The 20635-nt window shown below is 36.4% G+C and overlaps 1 protein-coding gene across 2 annotated transcripts in view; it reads left to right on the top strand.

Moving 5' to 3' along the window:
* Positions 1–20635, top strand: part of LOC135324426 (EGF-like repeat and discoidin I-like domain-containing protein 3) — a 262585-nt gene that overhangs the window by 232460 nt on the left and 9490 nt on the right. For both annotated transcript variants that reach the window (XM_064500716.1, XM_064500717.1), the window contains one exon: positions 14246–14401. In XM_064500716.1, the coding sequence (XP_064356786.1) occupies positions 14246–14401 (156 nt within the window). The remainder of the gene's footprint in view (positions 1–14245; positions 14402–20635) is intronic.

Here is a 20635-nt window from a genome sequence, read left to right on the forward strand (position 1 = left end):
CCACCTTACAGCATTTCACATAAAAGCTCTGTCGAAATTGTGCCAGTGTAAAGACTGTGATTGACTTTTGAGTAATCAAAATGCAGCCAAACTTGGGCTTACAGATAATTTCACCACCATCTCAGTCAATGAGGCTTTCATGAACCATGTAAAGTCCCAGGAAAATAGGAGCAATTGTGGGTTTTTTGTTTGCTTTCTAAATCACAGTTACCCATTTCAAATGTGTACTATTTGCACAAGCAAAATAAAACTACTTTTCTTTTAAGATTCTCTTTTGCAATTGCGTGGGTAATCAAAAACAGAAGTAAAGAAGTGCAGAGGAAAAAGTAATTTTAAAAACCTGAATCCTCTGGTTTAGCCAGAGGATTAATTTAGAATTAATTTAGGAATTATTTGCTTCACCTGCAGTGCTACAAGCAAAACAATTGCTATGAACAAAGCAGTAAAATGAATTTTTGCTTGCTTTTTATTAAGAAAATCAATGCTTTTTTTAGTACATATGTTATTCTTCCTAGTTATTCTTGTTCAAGATAGAGCATGGACCATTTAGCATGGAGAGTCACAAAGAACTTTTGAATCTTGTTAACCCCATTGTATTTATGTTAACTGCCCTTGCCTTCTGTGGGGTCAGGTGCTTCAAAAATCAAAAGTATGTGTAGGAAAAGCTTGATCTGCCTGGTGGCTTTGCAATTTGAAAGGCCTGAAATGCCTAACCTAAAGAAAATATTTGGGGATGATCTATAGTTTTCAGGTGAGACTGGTGGCCTTGATGTAAGTAGGTCAGGTTCTCTGAGCTAGTAATTCCTGTGAATTTAGGATCTCTGATGCGTATACTTGCATGGGGTGACTAGAACTATGGTTTTTATTGAAATTTATGAGGATTACCACATTAGTAGACATAAAGCAGGTTGATCAGGCTCTTTTTTTGTGTGTTTTGGGGCTAGTATGCAGATAGTGTCTAATCCCAACTGAAATGGCGTGCAGTGCAGAGGCGTGCTCCAGACAGAACATTCTTACACAGGTCCACAAAGCCTTTAAATCTGCTCAGTTGAGCATCGCACTGGGGAAAAACAAGACAGTTATATCCACCACCAAGGCCTTAGGAATGTCTTGTTTTTCCTCGCCTTGGAAAGACCCTTTTGAGAAAACTTGCTGGGAATCTATCTGTGCAGAAAAGCATGTTGGGTGCTGTTCCTCTTAAAAAATATAAACTTCCTATTAATGCCCGTGATTCTTTAAAGTACAATTTTCTGTAGCAAAAATAAGCATTCTCCTTATTTGATGCCATAGCCTAAAATTATGTTGTTTCACTGACTCATCTGATACAAGTATGGTAAGCTATTGTAAGTCGGTACACAAATTATTGCTGATTTGCTTTATAGTAATAGAGGTATATTTTCTGCTGCCTACAGAGCAAATAGTTAGGAAACAGTCCACTTCATGGAACTGCAATACATGAGTGAGAAACATCTACTTACAGTCAGTGGAGAAAATCAAATTGCAAACTGCATATGGGTAATTTTTTACTTGAGTTCTGGATGGAAAACTGTATTTAGTAGATATTCTTCTGCAGTGATGATCCAAAGATCTTACATTGCTGTCTGCCAGCCAACGTAGTGCTTTGCTTTGTGGTAGACATTGAATTTTATTATGGTATGTTTTTTATGTAGACTTTTTACTCATATGCAACTGGTAGGTGTTCAAGTTTATTGCTCTGATTTATCCTTTCAAAATTATTTTTTAACCACTGAAGTATGAAAATGGATTTGTCACAACATCCTCCACATGCCTGAAGTTGAGTGAAAAATTCTCTTTTTGCCAAGCCTTTCACTAGGGTATAGATGCTTTGACAGTAAACACTGGGTTTTAATAAATTAGATTTGTACCCACCTGACAGAGTAAGGGCTGCAGGAGCCATTTAGAAGATTAATTTTTAAGAAGGGACCATTGGGAACACAAGGGAAGAACAAAAAAACCAAGAAATATGGAATGGTTCTACAAGGAAAATGCATTGCCCAAAGCTGAAAATATGTTCTTTTTAAATTTCTTAATGCTGTGATTTCACAGCCTTCTCTGTGTGTTTGTGCTCAAAACTTTTAACGTAAAGATTTCAACTTCACTAACGATGAATCAGCTCATATCTTTGTTTTAAGGTAGACCAGACTTTACCTTCGGTGGTATGTGTGTAGCTCTTAGCTGTAACAAGTGTCAGTAAGGGTTGTATGACTATATGCAAATACAGATTTTGGCAAATACTCTGCTTCAGATACTGCTTTGGCTGGGATACAGCCTTGTTTAATATATAAAATAGTTATGTTTTTGAGAGGATTATGTTTGCTTCTCCAGCTATAGCTATACATTTCTCTTTTACTAGCTCTGATTCAAAAAATAGTTTTCTTCTTTTTCAGAAATGTTGGTTGCAAACAGTTGCTTCAAAAGTACTCTTAGGAAATGTTGGCACTTGAATTCTATTCATATATTGAAATATGATTTAAGTGTTTTTACTAACCTATTCAGTGTAGACATGACATAACATTGGTTGACAATTTAATCTTTAATATGTTAAACATGGAAAGCAACAAGCATTTGCAATGTGTGTATAGTATCTATACTGGAAATGGCAATAATATTATTTTATACTTTAAAACTAACACATCTACAGCGTGACTGTCCACTGTCATCTCAAAGATATTAAGACTGTTTATAGCGGCCATTAACAATCAATCATTGAGTTCATTTCATTCATTTTGGCAGGGTTTGGAGAGGCTTTACATGTAGGAGCCTGCTCTAGGTGGCATAGAACTTATAAAAAGAATATACCCATATGATTTGGTTGTTTTTTCCTTCAGAGGAAGTACTGTGGAGCGTGGTAAGAATCCTCTGAGTTTCAACAGTCTTGAAACTGTTTCCCACCTCAGTCAGCTAGATCCTTGATTTCTTAACCTTATAGAAATGTTTAAAACTCCATTCTAATATTGAATGAGAGACTAAAAGGGATACATTTATGGGCCAGACTAATGCACTGCTTTTGATGTTGTCTCATGGGACTGAGATGCATGGAGCCATGCAAACAGGCTTCATTTTATAGATCTGAAGAAAAACAATAAAATAATAATAGTATTCAGGACTAACTTGAGTTGTACAGACCAGTCACTGACAGTCAGTTGTTTTCTCAAGGTAATGGTTCACTAATGCCTAAGGAGGTACATCTAGTTCCAAAAGAGACGGTAAATTTAAAAATCAACTTCTATATTCTGAGAGCTCCAACCTTCTACGTTCTCTTCGTTTTTAAATTGAGCGGAACATGGATAAGCGTAGGAAATAATTTGGCTGCATTGATTTACCCTGTTGCCAGGCATCAAAGCATCAGTATCCTCTTGATTAATTACTTAAGGTAGAAAAGATGGAATAACTGTCAGTTTAGAAAAAAATCTTTATTCACTGGAGAAGCTCTTCCCATTTTTAAGAAAAAAAATGGAAAACATTATAAGTGAAAAAGCAGTATCTTTTTTCTATTAAATTAACTTTCATATATTTTAATTTATATTTTTACAACTCGTCATTGTGAAAATGAACTATTTTGATAGATCATTTTGCATGTGCTAGTAGAAATGCATATCAGAATTAAAATGGTCAAACTTTAGTTTTATGAAAAATATCATTCAAATTTCAGAGATGAATCAATTTTGAATCATTTCCAAAAACTAAGCTCTGGTTGCAAATCTGTTTTACTTAATATTTAACTTAATATCCTGGACTTTGAATTAACTGTTACTGCATCTGTGGGATCCAGTTTAAAATCTGGCTTTGAACTGTATGAAAGTTAATTTAATCCAAATTTGTTTTTGAAAATTCCTGTGGTATCTCTCAAAGGAAGCTATCAGCATTTGTGCAGCTTTCATCAGGAAAGGTTTTGCAGCTCTAGAATTAAATATATGGTAAGAATGAAAGAGAGTTATTAAATTTTTACTCTAATCTGGAAGTCCATTCTAATAACTCTACGTTTTCTAACCTAGATGAGAAACTGAACCTGGGCCAGATAGCCCTAATGACCAAGATACTTATCAACTATTTCAAAAGCACACTCTTTCAGCTTATATTTAGGTGGAAGCTTTTCCTTTTTCTTACAGTACAAAGTGACTTGTTTATTTTTTAAACTCAGTAGGGGGGAAGGAGGGAAAATAATTTCCCTCATAACTCTAGGCCTGGTCAACAATTTTAGCAAAATTTTAATCCTTTAAATCAGTCATGCCTTGTGCTTTCCACATTCTCCTCAGTACGTGGAGAAAGCTGATAAGCATTACGATGTGTTTTGAAAGCCAAGAAAATATGCTTGTGTCAGATCAAAGAGAGAACTGAGTCCCTGGGCTGAATATGATCTGCCAGGAGCCTAGTCTTATTTTGACCAGAGGTCTATTTGTGAAGCTCTCTAATAGGTGCTTCAAGGTGTCCTTTTGACTAATAGCGGATAATCTTTCTTATGTCCTGGAGAATTTAATAGACCTTCTAATTATATTCAAGTCAGTACGTTATGAGATTATCGCCTTAGAAGCGCCAAGCTATTTAGGCTAAATAGAAGAAACTTGATTTCTTCTGTAAATCTACAGCATTATTTCTCTAACTAAAAAAGACATTACCAAGGATATTCCTGAATCGTACAGCACCAATTTTGTTTCTTTATTTCTTTCTAGTGATCATTAACAGTGCATCACTGGAAACAAAAGCTTGTTCTGTCATTTTGGCAATCTTTTGGGGTGAAGCTTATTGTTATTTTTGAGGCCTGGGAGCATGACTTTGTCATTTTTAGTTTATAGCTACAACAACATAGCTGCATGACACAGGTTATGCATAATAATTTGGCTGACAGATGGGCAAGGTCATTCTTAAAAAGAATGGTTGAATGATGCCTGCATTTCCTATGAAAAGAAGAGACATACAAACTCAGAGCTTTTAAATACAAGCAGGAGATTTCAGCCTAAACAACACTTATCTTGCAAGGAGATTTAACTTTGCTTACAGGGAGGGGTTTTTTTTAGTAATTCCACAGTTCAGTAGTTATATTAATTATTAGTCACCATGCAGTATCTTGTGTGCAAACTTATCTTTAGTTTACTGGTTGAGCCATAGCCCAGATACTCATAGATTATTGGGACATTTTTATGGAGTGCACAAAACATTTTGCAACATTATTAATCAACCAAGAAAAACAGATACGGTGAATAATGAAGTTCCATATTACCACCATTTGCAACCGTTTTTCCTTTTAAAAATAAAATGAACTGCTCCTGCTTAGGTGAGCCCATTTATGATCTAAAAATTTTTATATTTAGCCTCTAGTAAAAGGGGTTGCACCATTTTCTCTAGAGAGAGATGAGCAGAAATTTTATTAATTCATTTCTAGGAAATGATTTTGCTTGCTCAGGCCTTGAATAATCAGCTTTTGATTTGAGTTTAAAACAATAATGTACTGAAAATCTCAATACAAAATAAATCTGAAATATCTAGATTTCTACTGATTTCAATTCAAAACCATATGCTGTTTCAAAGTTCTGACATAAAAAGTTAAATTCCTCACCCTTCGCTTCTCTGATTCTCAAGTGTCATTCTGAAACTTATAGTTAAATAGATACTTTTCCTCTGCTTGCGTCCCAAGTTTTCTCCTATCTGTGTTTGGCAGTGTTGTGCCGCTGTTTTACCAACTCTGTCCCTTGAGATTTCCTACAGCAGTCTTCAACAGAAAAGTAGGGTATCCACACCTGGGGAGAGAGCCCACAACACAGGCATGCAGGAAATTATATAGATAAATTTGCTTATCAACTTGAAATACATTTTAGTAAAATAAATAAAAGTAGCACAAATACTTTCCTGCTCTTCTTACAATCCAAAGAGAGTGGAGGATGCCCATCTGAAATCTCAGGATAATCTGTGCCTTATTCATAGATTGGAGGAAACAGAAGCAGAAACTGCAATGGTTGATATTTTTCATGGTTTTTTTGCTTTGGTAGTTGTTCTTTTTTGTGTTTTTTTCCCACCTTCAGTCATAGTCATAAGTTGAGCAAAAGTTATCAACATTATTATTTGTAGTACAGCAATAACTGCTTGAAATTATGTCTTCCAGAAAGGCACCTCTTGTATCATCTGGTTTTACCTGCTTTTCTGCTTTTAGAGGCATATACCATTACGTAAAGAAGTGAATGTAAATGAAATTTTTTTTCCATTTCCGTATGTATTTCTATCCATAACTTGCTGGCAGGGGTGGGAAGGAAGAATGGTCATTTTCTTCACTTCTTTGTTCTTCATCTAAATTGGCTATCAGTGAATTGTACTGCAGAGTCACTGCCTGCAGTAGTGTTCAATTGAAGACCTTGGCAGAAAGGCAGCATAATGCACTGTCAACGTATTGTATCATGAACTACTCATGATCATATTTATAATCTTTTTTTCTGATTTGTTTTTTTAATGACTATGTGCTACGTATTGCTTTGTCCTTGACTTTTCCGCAAGAATTCCAATTGATTGATCTAATGCAGATGGGTATAACAGATTTACATCAACTGTTCAAGTGTCCTAATGCAGCTCAAAAGCTTCTTCTAACTCTACCAGATGTCTAAGCCTGTCTAATCACTGGTAATTTCATGGACTATTTTTAAATCTCTTAGCATCATTACAAGGACTGATACGCTTTGAATACTGCACAGCCGAAAGACTTGCTATTTTATTAATGGCTTCTTGCGATATAGCAACCAATTGCAATAAACAATGAAATCACTATGAAAAACTTCTAATCACATTTCCAGAAAAAAATATTTCTACACATAGATATGCTTTAATTTTGATATACTAAATTCTCTTTTTATTCACAGTACTTTCAGACCTGACCATACTAGATATTGCCATTTCCTGTGGGGGTCTGAATACTCCCTGACAGGTTCTGGGAGTCAGCAACACCCTCAGAAGTCATTCCAGTTAGCAGGATCCGTATGAAAACAGTGATATCTTCTGTGTGCTGGGGGCAGGATTTACCAATGTGCCCATATGACTTTGGAACATCAGCCGTACTAAGTTCCCGTAGGAAATGGGTAGCAACTCCCTTTGGTCCTTTTGAAAATCCAGATCCTACAGCTAAAATCTGACCTTTTTTACAGTTTAGGCTTGAGATAACACTAAAGTGAGATTAGTTGTGGTTTAGTAAAGTGTGGTTATTAAGTTTTTCTGTGTCAGAAAAATATGCAGCTCTTAAAATGGTTATGTGATTGGTCATAAAAAGATGATTTAACTGAATGTTTTACTGATATTCTGAGCAAATTACATGGTAATTCAGCATGGTTCTTTTTTTCTTTTTCACTATATGTATATTAGTAATTAATAGATAAATACATTAATGAGGAATTCACACAATCTGTACTCTTTAAGAAATAGCTGCTACTTATGCAGTTGATCATTGAAATGAAATTTTCTGTGAGCTCGTGTGTTTGTTTCACATCAAAATATATCAGAATTTCAGAATAACGATCTGAAGTGTGTTTCCTGACAGTCCATGAAAATTTTCAGTGACAGGCCTAGTACCCTAGGTTCTAGCTTTTAAATTGTACTGAGGAAAACTCAAGTTACATAGTATTCTTTCTAATGTTTTTTTCTAAGTGCAGTTGCTGCAGTTATAAGGTGATTCAAAGTAAATGTGTTTTTTAGCAAGAGGCAAATAAGAGTAAATAAAATAAGTATTGCATTTATTATCTTAGCCTACAGGACTACAGCTGTTAAAAATATAGCAGCATGATGTTAAAATAATGTTAGAAGTCTAAAACTGAAAAAGAAGCAAGCAAAATAAAATCCAGAATTTTGAAGAAGAAAAAGAATGGTACTCTTTAATCTTATTTCATCTGAAAAGCACCCATCTCTACCTAGGTTCATGAGCAAAAGTTTAACTTTAAATGTATGTTAAGTAATATGGACCCAGATGAATGTAGATACATTTATTTTATTTTATTAAGAATTAAAATGGAAATGAGATTTTTCTGCCAAAGTGTATATGGTTACTTGGTTCGAGTTTCTTCCTTTAGAAACGTTTAGCTGCAATTAGGCATGGTGGATTATTTGCTTGGTAGTTTTTATTTTTTTTAATCTGAGCCTTTGGAAAACAGCCTGAAAGGACAGACTTCAGGGTTTACAAACAGAGATACTATTGAAATGTTGCTAGAAACTTATATATGTTGCAAGTCTGTGGCAAGGGTACTGTATTGTCGCCAATTTTCCTTTTATCTCCAGTGTTTGAACATAGAGGAGAATGCTAGCTCAGGGAACCTGGGGCAGTACCTACGCCTGATTCAATAAAATAGAGAACTGCAATTCTGTCTGTATGTTACTACCAGCCTGTCCCTCCTTTGCTCCGATTGGGTTCAGGTAGCAACTATACCGGTGTGTCAGTTTTATGCCAGGGGAGATTCCTCTGGAAAAATTCCTTGGGGAATTGTCAGGTTTTAAACGGAAAGTAAGTAATCTGCGTAGGAGAGCATAAATGTATTCGACTGTCTTGGTGGCATTCAGGTGCCTAACTATGAGTCTCTAATTTATATTAAGCATCCCAAAATATCTAAGATATCCTCCTCACAGGGCTGGCATGTGTGATAGAGAGATCTGCACCTTGGTGAAAAAGCAGCTGGAGGCCATGCAAGCCACCTCTAAGGTTAGGTACCATCACCACCTCTGCAGTGCTTCTCTCATATTCTCATGCGGGCCGTGTTCCAGATTAATTTCTTTTTGATCCCTCTGCCTCCTGTCCAAGAAACTCTTTCCTTTGCCAAATAGAGCAGGATCCCTCAGAACTAAATCAGTGTTAGCCGGCAACAAGAGTTAAAAAAAACAGTCCACAGAAGACAAGGGTAAATTGAGAAAACCCTGGCAGAGAAGTGACACCTCTGAAAACTACAATAAAATGGAATCAGGAGTAGCTATACTGGGAGCGGAAACAGCACCTGCATAAGGAAGGGACTGAGATGACCTGTTTAACTGATTATCAATAAACATTAATGAATGGATCAATATCCTAACTCTCAACACTCTCAAAGTCTCCCATTCCAGCTCTCCCCTTTGCATCTTTGAATTGAAGCTGATGTTGCATATCCTGAGATGAAGGGATGCATAAATGAAGTATTGCTTAGGTCAAGTAAGCCACCTTCTTGCCATCTTCATTGCTAAGTAAACAGAGTACATTGATTCTGAGGGTCTGTCTACGTTAATGTAACACTGTAGATGCGGAATGTGTTATTTTTTAAGACTGTTTCCACTTTTCATGTGGTTCACATCATGGAGTGCCTTCACAGAGCATTAAATGGATTTCTTTCAGATGAAACTTAAGCCAAAAGATGCGCATCAAAACCAATTTTGTTCCAACCGCTAAATTGCACACTTGTGCATCCTATGTCCCCTGCAGCACATATTGTGTTGAAATCCAGTTCTCAATATCAGCTTATTTGCTTTACGGATCTTCTCCCATTGCACTCTGCTGCTTGTTACTATAAACATAGTCTAACTGTGCATAGTGATTTCCCAATCTAAAGTGCTTTAGGCAACTTGGCTGGGTTTTGCAAGGTACTGCCATTTAGCTCACTCGGTCTCCTTTGTTAGTCTCTGAAGCACTGGAGACTTCTGCAGTTTGTGTCTTCTTGAAGCTTGTCTTCCGCAAGCCAGTGTCCCAGTGTGTGTTTCTGGTCCAGGCTGCATGGTCACTCAGCTTCCAGATGTGGTTTCTGTCTCACAAAAACTGCTTCCTTCCTTTATCTGCTCCCTCAAGTCCTGTCTACACCTGGCTTGCCCTTCACATGCTCTGCTGTCTCATAGTCCCAGCAAATATCTGAAACTAAATTTGTTTCCACCAAGCGTGTAGGAGAGTCAAAAGGTGTGTTGGGGAGTGGGGGATGCTCAGAAAGCAATGATAGCTATTTCATGGCATGTCTACTCCAAGTGGTACAAAGATTGCTGAGGTAATGGAGACCCAAGCTAGCAGGTCTTCATGAGGCAATGCATCACCCTGAGGGCCAACTTGAGTCAAGAAGCAGTAGAGCTGTGTTCGAGCATGGTGCATGCAAAGGCAGCTGTACTGCTTCCAGATCCAAACTGGCTTATGGGCAGCTATCTTAAATGTCTAGAAGTGTCTTGTCATTATACTCCTGGTCTTGGGAGGAGTGAATCTTGCCAGTTTGAGGGTCTCTGCATCAATAGTTGTAATTCTCTAGTAGTTGAGCTCCAAAGGCGATTAAATGAACGTTAGGCATATCTGCATAGTCAGATGCTGATAGTCAAGGTTTATTAGCTTGGGATTGATGGTTAGGCCACCCAAAGCATGGATGGAGCCGGTATATGACTGTTTCCTCCTGATCAAGTAGACTTCCTTGTAGTGTGAGTAGAACACTAGTCACTCTGTGTTTAATTGCACACTGGCACATAGTTCATACTGCATGTCCATGCTGTGTTGCATTTCAGAAAGTCTATTTAGATAGATTTATTTTTGTGCTTTTCTTAATTATCCTTCAAATCACACTTCTAATGCTGAATTGCCTTTAACATCTGAAGCAAGGTAGGAAACAGAGAGTAGTTATAACCCGAGAGAGTTCTTTCAGACACAAGATGTTAAACTGCTTTTTGATCAGCTGCTTGTAGAAATGTACATTGAACTGGTTCTTTCTGTAACCAGCTAATGATCCTATCAGTCGCAGACTAATTGCTTCTACCACGTCCTAAATTTTGCTGCATTGAAAAAGCCAAAGCCGCATTCTGATCCTGTTAATCAAGTTCAACTTTGATAAGTACATAGTGGTTGTGCGTTAATTCAGCTTCTCTCCCTGGTAATTTGTTTGATTGCCTGTTACTTGCAATCTGCACTAACTGCATAAATGTGTTCCATGTCCTGATGGGAAGTTATGACTTTCTGTTAAATTATTTTAATGTAGACTTTTTGCCTAGAAATTGGGATAAATTCTGCTTGCTTTTCTTATCCAAAGTACCTGCAATGGGAAAGATGAAAAGCAAGGAAGTTTTAACCCTTTGCAGAAGGTAATAAAGGCACGCCATAGCACCTATGTCCATTTAATGCCAGATTAATACCAATCTTTATTGCTCACAGATCTGAAGGCTTCTCATCAGTTTACGAGTAAATAAATAAGGTGCTAAAGTATGGGAGGGAGATGCTGGCGCTATATCCGTTGTTTCTTTTTTTCCATCCCCCATCAATTTAGCTTGTCTGTACTGTCAAGACCTAGAACAGACCCTATCTATTCATTACTTTTTTATTTCAATTTAAGTTTTTCATATAGCACACACAGATATATATATATATATATATATTCCACACAGTGCTATGTAAGTCTTTCAGAAAAAGGATGAAACACATGCCAAATTATCTTTCAACTTCCCATATCATTTTTCTGAACAAGAGTACGAGGACAATGGTATGTCCTGTAAGCACAAAACAATTGTTACTAGGACTTTTTTACTAACTTTCTGATAATAAAGGTTTATTGTGATTTTACCTTTGAAATCCTCTGAATCTTAATGAGAATTTTTCCTCCCTGTTCTGAATTTCACTGAGAAACACTCTGAATGTCATGGCCATGTTAAATATTTGCAAAATCCATTTAGATTACTTTTAAGGTTTTAAAATTTCAACAATAGTTTCATAGAGGCATGTTTTTTAGTTAAGAAGAGAGACATTAATTTTTAGTATAAGAAACATTCTCTGCTAAAAAGAGGTAGCACTTGGAAAATGTTCATGTCCGAATTATTTAATCAACAAAATCTAAAGCTGGCTCCTAGATTCTTTGTTCAAATGCTACCTAAAAGTATGGACCAATCAGTGATTCCCCACCAGAGCGGCCTTTTTGAAAATCAGACTGTTCATTTAGATGCCAAAAGTATTTGGAATTTAAGTCTAGATACCTGGTGTTTAGTAATCCAGAAAAGACAAAGAGACTGACAGAACTCTTCACTCTGTGTCTGAATTGTAAGTGATGAGAAGTAGGTAGCATGAGGTCTCACTCATCTATTTCAATAATTGGAGCTTCTTCTAAGTGCAGTTCCCCACATCATCTGTTCTCAGCTAAATGTAACAATAAATAACAAGCAACTGCAGTAATAATATACCTACCTTGTAAAAAAAAAAAAAAAAGTAACATATCTTTTTACTACCTAATTAATAGTGTTCAATTCACAAAGGCCAATTTAGGCTATGGAAGCAAGTCTCCCTACATGCCTTACAAAAGAAAGAGTTTTCTTCAAACAGTGACTGAGAGCATCTGAAGTTGACTCCAGATCTGAATGGTTGTCGGTTGAGTCCCTCTCTCTCTCCATTGACTAAAGAGAAAACAAAAAGAGTTTAGCCTCCCAAGGGTTACTTCCCTTAGAGCCTGGGGTGCTCTTCTGAGGCATCAGCATTGCTGCTGTCAGATGGCAATCAGTTAATTTATTCTGCCAGGACCAAAACCCCTGGGTCATCTCTGGGCAATTAGGTTTCATATTTACTGTCATAGTATCTCAGTACTGAAGCCTCTAATTATTCCTCCCATTTCTTAAAATGATTTGCTACTCGTTATTTGCTACCCTTCTTTGAATGTTTGGGGGGTCTTCAGTCTTCCTTGTCTGATAGATCTCCTGACTCATTATTTCTCTTCTGTGCTTGTAAATGTACTTTCATAGTTTTCTGTATTATTTTCTTAGTGTCCAAACTATGATGTCCACCTTTCAGAAGCTTTGGCTTAGGCAGACAACTTCTTTCACTTGTTTGTTTTTTCTTCCTTTCCTTGTTTGTTTTTGCTTCCTCTCCATGGTTTATTTCTTCTGCTTTGCATCGTGTTTGTCCCTTTGTCTTGCCCTGGATTCCAGTCAAAGCCCGGCCTGTTCTGAGGGCCTCGGCCTCCCGAAATCGCAAGACTGGATCTTCAGCATTTGATCAGTCACAGATTCTATGGTTTTTCATAATCTCTTTTTAATTTTTGTTGCAAAACATATCACTCATTTGTTCATGGAGTTCCTTGCTCCTTTTATTTTATTGTAATATTTTTACTATTCTCCTTTGCCTGAGTTAACCGACAGTATTAAAAATACCGACTGTTTCACAGCCATTTATTGTCAGAAATCTACTTTTCTTCTTTTTTTGCTGGCACTCATGTATTTCCAGAAAATGTCAGTTCTGATGGGGAATTTAAATCCTCCATTCTGCCCCTAAAAATACATTACTAGGTCATTTTACTTCTGTTGTTGCGTTCTGTTCCTTAATCACTTTAATCCAAGGAGTCTTGCACAGATCTTTTACATTCAGTGTTGAGTTCTAATTTGGGAGAATTGATCACAGATGTGTCCCCAAGGAACAACATTAATTACATACAACTGACCCATGTGAAAGCCACTTGAAAGCCCAGATGTTATTAGGCAGTAAGGTTTCTGCCTTGCATTTTTAAAAATCTTGTGCTAAGATTACAAAATAATTCAAAAAATTAGAAAATGAAAAAGTTAGTGCTTTACAAGAAAAAGAGGAAAAAAGAGAAGAAAAGGTCAGTAGAAAAAGAAGTGTGATAGCAAGTGTTTTAGAAGACTTAGTAAAGCACAGCCTCTATTATTGTAAAGGAAATGAACAGGCAGTGGGGGAATCAGGCTTTGGCTTATTGTGCTCTAATTATGAGGAGCACATGGGAAGACTTTTTGGTCATAAATTCTTTGCAACCAAAAATGCTGTTTCGTTGAGAATGTGTACAGCACCTAGCACAATGGGAACGGGTACAAGATTAACACTGTTCTGCTTTAAGGAATTCTAAACAATAAGGAACAAAGAGCAAAGGAAAGCAAACTGATTAATTATGTAACATTGACTCAGCATTTGGAGAAGGAAAAGGAAAAGTATCGTATACTGTGTCAGCACCTGGGTTGGAAGAGCAATGCTGGAGGAAAGTATTGTGTCACTCCTTTCTGATCCTAATTCTTTCCCCACCCAAACTGAATTGAACTAGACCCTGCAGTAGTCACGGTTTTGAAACTGCAAAGCCACTGCTTGAACTCAGCAGGGTCCTCAGCCACCCTGCCTTTAGGGGTTTCTTAACAACCCTGGGTTTTACTGCCTTGTTCCAGGTGCTACCTGCTAATAATGTGTGTCATGATGCACTGCTTTTGCTTTTGTGTGATATGAAGTCAGGCTGTGAGCAGAACCTGTTTTAATTACGTTCTCCTGTGTTTTGTTTTATTTCTGTTTTGTTTTTTATAGGTTGACCTGCTTGTTCCTACAAAAGTCACTGGCATAATTACTCAAGGAGCTAAAGATTTTGGTCACGTCCAGTTTGTGGGGTCCTACAAGCTTGCTTACAGTAATGATGGGGAGCACTGGATCATATACCAGGATGAAAAACAAAAGAAGGATAAGGTAAAGTCATGAGAAAATTGATATCTGGGTTACATTTCCAAAGGATTAAGTCTGTAGTAACTCCAGTGCTGAAAGCCTGTAGATTTTTGTCTGCTCTCCGCTTTATGCGGTTCCATATGCCTAGGGTTCCACAGATAAAAGTCAAGGTGAATAAAAAAAGAATCATATAACATAATGACATTCACAGTGCTGTAATAGCATACCTATCAGTGCAATGCACCTGATTTAAGGCTATTAAATATGAGACATAAAACTTTACAGTTCTCCGTTTATTGGAATTATTCCTTCCTTTAACTTTACAGGAGAATGTATATAAATAGTAGTTTATTTGTATCTTGGAGAGCAGTGTCTCCGTGTATCTTTTGATAAGAATGTACTATTTTCTGTAAAGCAAATCTTTAATATTCACCACTATCTAGTAATTTTGTGTTGATTTTTTTTTTCTGGAAATTAATCACTTTAGGGTTTCAAATACCCTGTGGAAAGATCCTTTTTTATTACACTATTAAATTAATACAAAACATAAAAAGTTTCACAACTTCCTTTGCAAATGTTTAATGGCCAGGCATAAAGAAAGTGTAAGTTTACTGATAGATTTACCTAGAGGCATTTAACTTTTCTCATGTTATTTAGGTTATTATTCATTATATATTTCGTTTAAACTGTATAACATTTTTAAATTGCAAATAGCTGAATTCATAGCATGGTCAAATGTCTGTTAAGAAAGAAATTACAGTACATGCATTACTTAAGGGAAACATTAAGAAATCTGACAATGTTAATTGTTTATTAAATATTTTAGAGGAATTATGTCTAATTGGAACAAAGATACATTGATAAAAGTACCAGATGGCTGATATGTCCAATAATATGTGTCTTGAATCTGGTGTTTTCAGCATCTGTATTCAGGGTAATAAATATTCCCACTTACTTTCCTTAGAATAAACAAAAATTTTTAAGAAAAATGAACACCCTTCATATATACCAAATCATTTTATTTTTGTGGAAGCAATGAGATTTGGATATATATTGATACATGAATACAGGTAGATTTATTGAGGAGAGATTAGACAGCAGTGTCGGTTGAATTTCTCTGATTTTAATTGATTGATCAAAGGTATCCCACATTACTGGATTAGTATGAACATACCTGTGTTTGTGTGTGTGTGTGTGTGTGTGTGCACAAAAATACTGTAAGAAAATTATTTTCAAAAAAAGATGCTGTCAAGTCCCAGTGTTAAGAGCAGAATGGCAGTTCACTGTGGTTTTATCCTGCAATGAAATTTTTTGCTATCAAATTCTGGAAGATTTTTAGATAGGAAAAACACAATCAGTCGCTTCAGCCATCCATCTGAGAAGGTCCTGACGCCTGTGGTTATGGATGTGTCTAGTGTAATTGGTTGTCAGATAAAAACTGGAAACAAACAACTCGCCTTTCATAGGCATACTGTAAATGCATTCAATATAAGTGATAGAAGGTCCCTTCAGTACTTTGTACGCATCCCATTTTAGATCTTTGGGATTAAAAAACAAAAGCAAAAGATCTGCTATGAAAGAAATGTCTTCTTCAAGCCAAACTTCTATTAGCGAACTGTTGCATTCATTATGCTGAAAAAGAGAACATGTGTTCAAGGCTCCAGTAAGAAACACAGTAACAGTCACAGGCAAATCTAAAAGAAAATGCAATCTCACTTAACAGCATTGTGCTAGTCTACAACTTGTTTATAGCATTTGCCAAGGCAATTAAATTCTTTTTGCTTTCATCATCAGACAGATTGTTAATTGCTGAATGCATAATCCATTAGGAACAATGGAAAACTCTTAATCATTGTCTTATTAAAACATCTCACTTCCCATATTAATTAACGTCACTAAGAATGACATAGACATATCTTATTATGATGCCTTAACAAATCAGGAACAATTAAAGGCAGAATGTGATCAAATGCACTTAGCTGGAGATTAGAAGTTATAATTTCTGAGTTTAGATTTGTAGAAAATATACAAACAGCATCACTTGATATGAGTTCTATTCCACAGTTATAAACACAAAATAACTTTCCTATTTTTAATTTTTTTCCAGATGACAAAAGTTACCCAGAGTCTGACCTTTCACAGTTCTAGTTGTCAGTCAGTGAACTTGAAATAACTTCATAGGAGACAGGACTGAAAAGGATCTTGAGAAATCACCTAGACAGGCATCTCGCAACCTATGAAGAGACTACTCTTCCCTCTCCCACCCATCCCCTCTCCGGTCTTCTGAATAGAAAATGCATTTCAATAAACCCTAAGTTCTAAGTACTGCTACCCCAGGAACAGATGCAAAGAATTCTTAATTGTTTGAACTAAGGTTAAAAGCTGCCAGTTTAAGAAGTTGAGGCAATTATCTTGTTCATTCCCCTCTCCTTCACCTGACCAAATATACAATGCTCATATCCTAAACTATTCTCTGACAGACTATTGTTTAATATGTTTGTAGAAACAGACAATGATGAAAATTCTACAGTAGAAGCAATCTGTTCCAGTGTTTAAATCTTTAAAGGTAGGAGGGTTGCTTCTCTTGCTTCCTGCAATATGTCCATCCTATCCTCAAAGGACGCAAGAAGTAGTTTTTTATCTTACTCTTTTCAGATGGTTGAAGTCTGGTTATGGTTGAAGTCTGTTAACTTATTTCTTAGTTTCTTCTCTGGAAAAAAATAATAACTTTCATCCTTTCAGTCTTTCCTCAGAAGTCATGTTTTCTGAACCTTAGATCATTCTTTTGAATTCTCTTTGGACCAGTCCAGCTGTTCACCTCTTCCCTGAAGTGTGGTCTCCCAAACTTGTCTTAGTGTTTCAGCTGAGGCCTTAATAATACAGAGCAGAAATATTATATCATGTGTTTTACATGAGATAATTCTATTATGATTCCCATATATTCCTTTCCTTTCCTTGCCTTTTCTTAGAACAGTTTGCCATTATTCCCTTAGATCCAATTTATGATCCACACTAATCTGTACAGTCTTTACTGCACAACTACTGCCTTCCCCATCATTCTCCATATTGTGTCTGTGACACTGATTATGACTTCCGAAGGTAGGTGCTTGGCACTCATTATTAAATTGCATCATGCATTTTCTAACCATTTCTCCAATTCGTTAAGAGCACTCTAAACTACCACTCTTAACTCCATTTTTGAAAAGTGAGAAGCTTGGCTGCATCTATGTATTTACCAAGCAAATCCATTTCATTGGAGATGAACGTTGGAGTTGCTTTTTTCCCTCATCCCTTTCACTGCTGAGAGTGCAGAAATTACATTGGACCCAAGACGTGGAACATCACCCAAGAAAACCTTCTAGTGCAACATCAAACCTTTTGTCATCACTCCAGCCAGGTGTGCATCAATTCTCTGTGCTCTCATGACGCTTGACCACTGAATCTGTAGAGCGCCAGAAATACTGTCCACGCTCTGGCCTGTTCCTTTATCCTGAGTTTGCATCACAGTGGCACAAAAAGGCAAATGAAAAATGAAAACAACTGAAGAAAAACCAATGCTGTGCATCATCCATGGGGCACAGAAGAGAAACAGTGTCATCAGTCCTGCCTGATAATAGGGCTAATCTTTGCATAAGATCCACACCAATTAACCTCTCTTAACTTAAAGAAAGATGCCAGATTTGGCCCAAAATGCAAGAACATTTTTGAAGGATCTGTCTTTTCACAGGAAAGTGAAGCTATAAATGTTTCTTCTGTCCCCTGGGGATAAAGAAGGCAGATTTAAAGTAGACACTGGCAAAACTACCAACATCACCAAATATAAATTATTCATAATTTACCCTTATGCATTCTGTTTACTAGCTGAAGCTCTTGATTTCTTCTGAGAAAGATAGAATATATAGATTTCTGATCCCTTTGCAGGTGATTTATTCATTCTGTGTTCATCTTGTGAATCTTGCCCAGTGATCCAATAATTTAGGAAAAAGTTTTTTCCAAAAACGGTGAGGGAAAGGAAGATGGAATAAAACAAAAAGAACTAATTTTAAGGTCCTAAAAAAATGGGTCATTTTGCAGTCTGGAGAAAGAACATCTCAGACACAAGAAATATGGAGATACTGGTAGGCTAGTAATGAAAAATAAGGATTTGTCGATGAGTATCATGACTTTAAAACATATTAAAATAGGAACTTATTGCTTAATCTTATCTGGTGCTGAACATCTTATCTGTTCAGTACTTTACAGGATGAGTCCTAATGTATCAATGGTTTTCAGTGAATTCCTGAAACTATTCATTTCTGCCTCTTCCTCATTTGTGGAGTTACTTTTCACAGAAAAAAAAAAAAGATCAGTGTCTCATGTTCACAAGTGCACTATTTGCAGCTGCTGTCTTTGATGAATCTGAAACAAATAATCAGTTGTTTCAAATAAAAGGAAATGTGGTTTTCTAGCTTCAGTTTTCTTCATTGCACACTTTCAAATGGAAAAGATGTACCAAGAACAGTAGCTCCTGCAGCTTCTCTTTGGCTTCTGCTATTTTAATTACCATTCATTGGAGTTCATATCTATGCTGAACTTCTCTGAATGCAGAGAAAAAGGTACTGGAAAAAAGCATGTCTTTAAGAAATGATGCCTTTCTCATTTTTGTAAATAGTTTGAATGAGATCCCTAAAAAATATCAATGTTTTTCCCATTCTCCTGAAGAAACAAAAAAATTACACTTAGACAGCTGGCAAGAAGGAAGAAAATATATTTTAGAAAAAGGACCAGAGTTAATAGCTATCTTGTTTTTCTCAACTAGAGGTCAGTAGCTCACTATGCCTGGATGTTAAGGACATCCAAACCAAATTTGACCAGTTCTTTTTAATCACATTCTGAATGTGATTCATAAATTGCACTGCCTGCTATAGATAACCCAAGGCCAACTGCAATGTCAAATGGCATTTTAGAGGCTATTTTTTTAAATAAGGTGAGGGCGTTTTGAAAGTAGCCTAAACTGAGTCTAGAAATCTGCAGCATTGTTAGTCATTATGAGCAATCAAAGGTGCAATTAACTGTAGGTAGGGAATGTCCGATAGGCAGACGGCCACTGGATTTGTGGAAAAAAATGAAGAACTAGAGATATAATTTCTATCATCTGAACATCCAGTTAATTGCATAGCAACTGCAGGCAGGAGCCTACTTCTAAGTGAAAAGTTAGCTCATGTCAGGTCAAAAACCTAACTGACTTTCTGCAAGGCTTGACTAATTATTTTTCTGTGAAAAGCTTAATTATTATAATACCTGGTTTGCACTGATAGATTGAATTCCTACATATAATCCACATCTTCAGCATTATTTAACACATCCTCTGTCATATTTGATTTGTTAATAACTAGTGTAATACCCAAAAAGGTAAGGCACTTCAATGTTCGCCCGTTTTGCTGCTATTGCTCCTTGTTCATATTTTAATTTTTTCAAATTTCATTTAAAAAAATGTCCACTGTATTTGAAGTTAAAGTCAAATGCAAATATGAAGAGAAGCCACACGGCAATTAGGTTACACTAGTCATTGTGTGAGTCTGTATAAAAGGACAGTAGTGTTTTGTTTATACGATAGAATCTGCATCTGTTTTTTCCATCTGGTGCGGATGGTGTGTTGTGCTTTCCTGGCATTTTGCTTGAAGACACTGTCCTGTGGGTAAGGTGAGAAGATAATACTCCACAAAAGTGAAAGGTCATGCTGGTTGAGAAAAGTGGGTATGGTGTCCAGAAATGAAAATGTTTGTCTTGTCTCAGCCATTTTAGGATATTCTCAAATCTGTCCTAGCTTTTATTTTTCTCCTTGTCACTTTGTCTGTCTTCACCAGTTCTTAAGAGGTTGAGCAAGACTATTTCTTGTTATGGTTATTGAATTATCATTAGATTTTGAGTACATAATATTCTGTGAACATTGATCCTGAATATTAAGGCTTACACAAACCAAAACAGCCCTGTTGAGCACAAGCAGACAACAGTATCCTGGACCCATGCAACAGGGCACAGTTCCAAGTCTGAGTGTAGCTTTGCAGGGCCACTCTGAGTGTTTCTCTAAATCTTTAAAATATTCTAACCAGGTTCTCCAGTGGTTTAAATTACAGTGGCTTCTATTACCTTCAGTTGAACTGTCATGATTTATATCAGCTGAAGATCGAACCATACTCATTTTAGGTCATACCTTCATCACACATAATCTCTCTCCCCTCTGTCACTCTTAAGAACTAAAGCAAGCAATGTGCTCAT

This window comes from Dromaius novaehollandiae, chromosome W (assembly GCF_036370855.1).
Source record: "Dromaius novaehollandiae isolate bDroNov1 chromosome W, bDroNov1.hap1, whole genome shotgun sequence".
NCBI lineage: Eukaryota > Metazoa > Chordata > Aves > Casuariiformes > Dromaiidae > Dromaius > Dromaius novaehollandiae.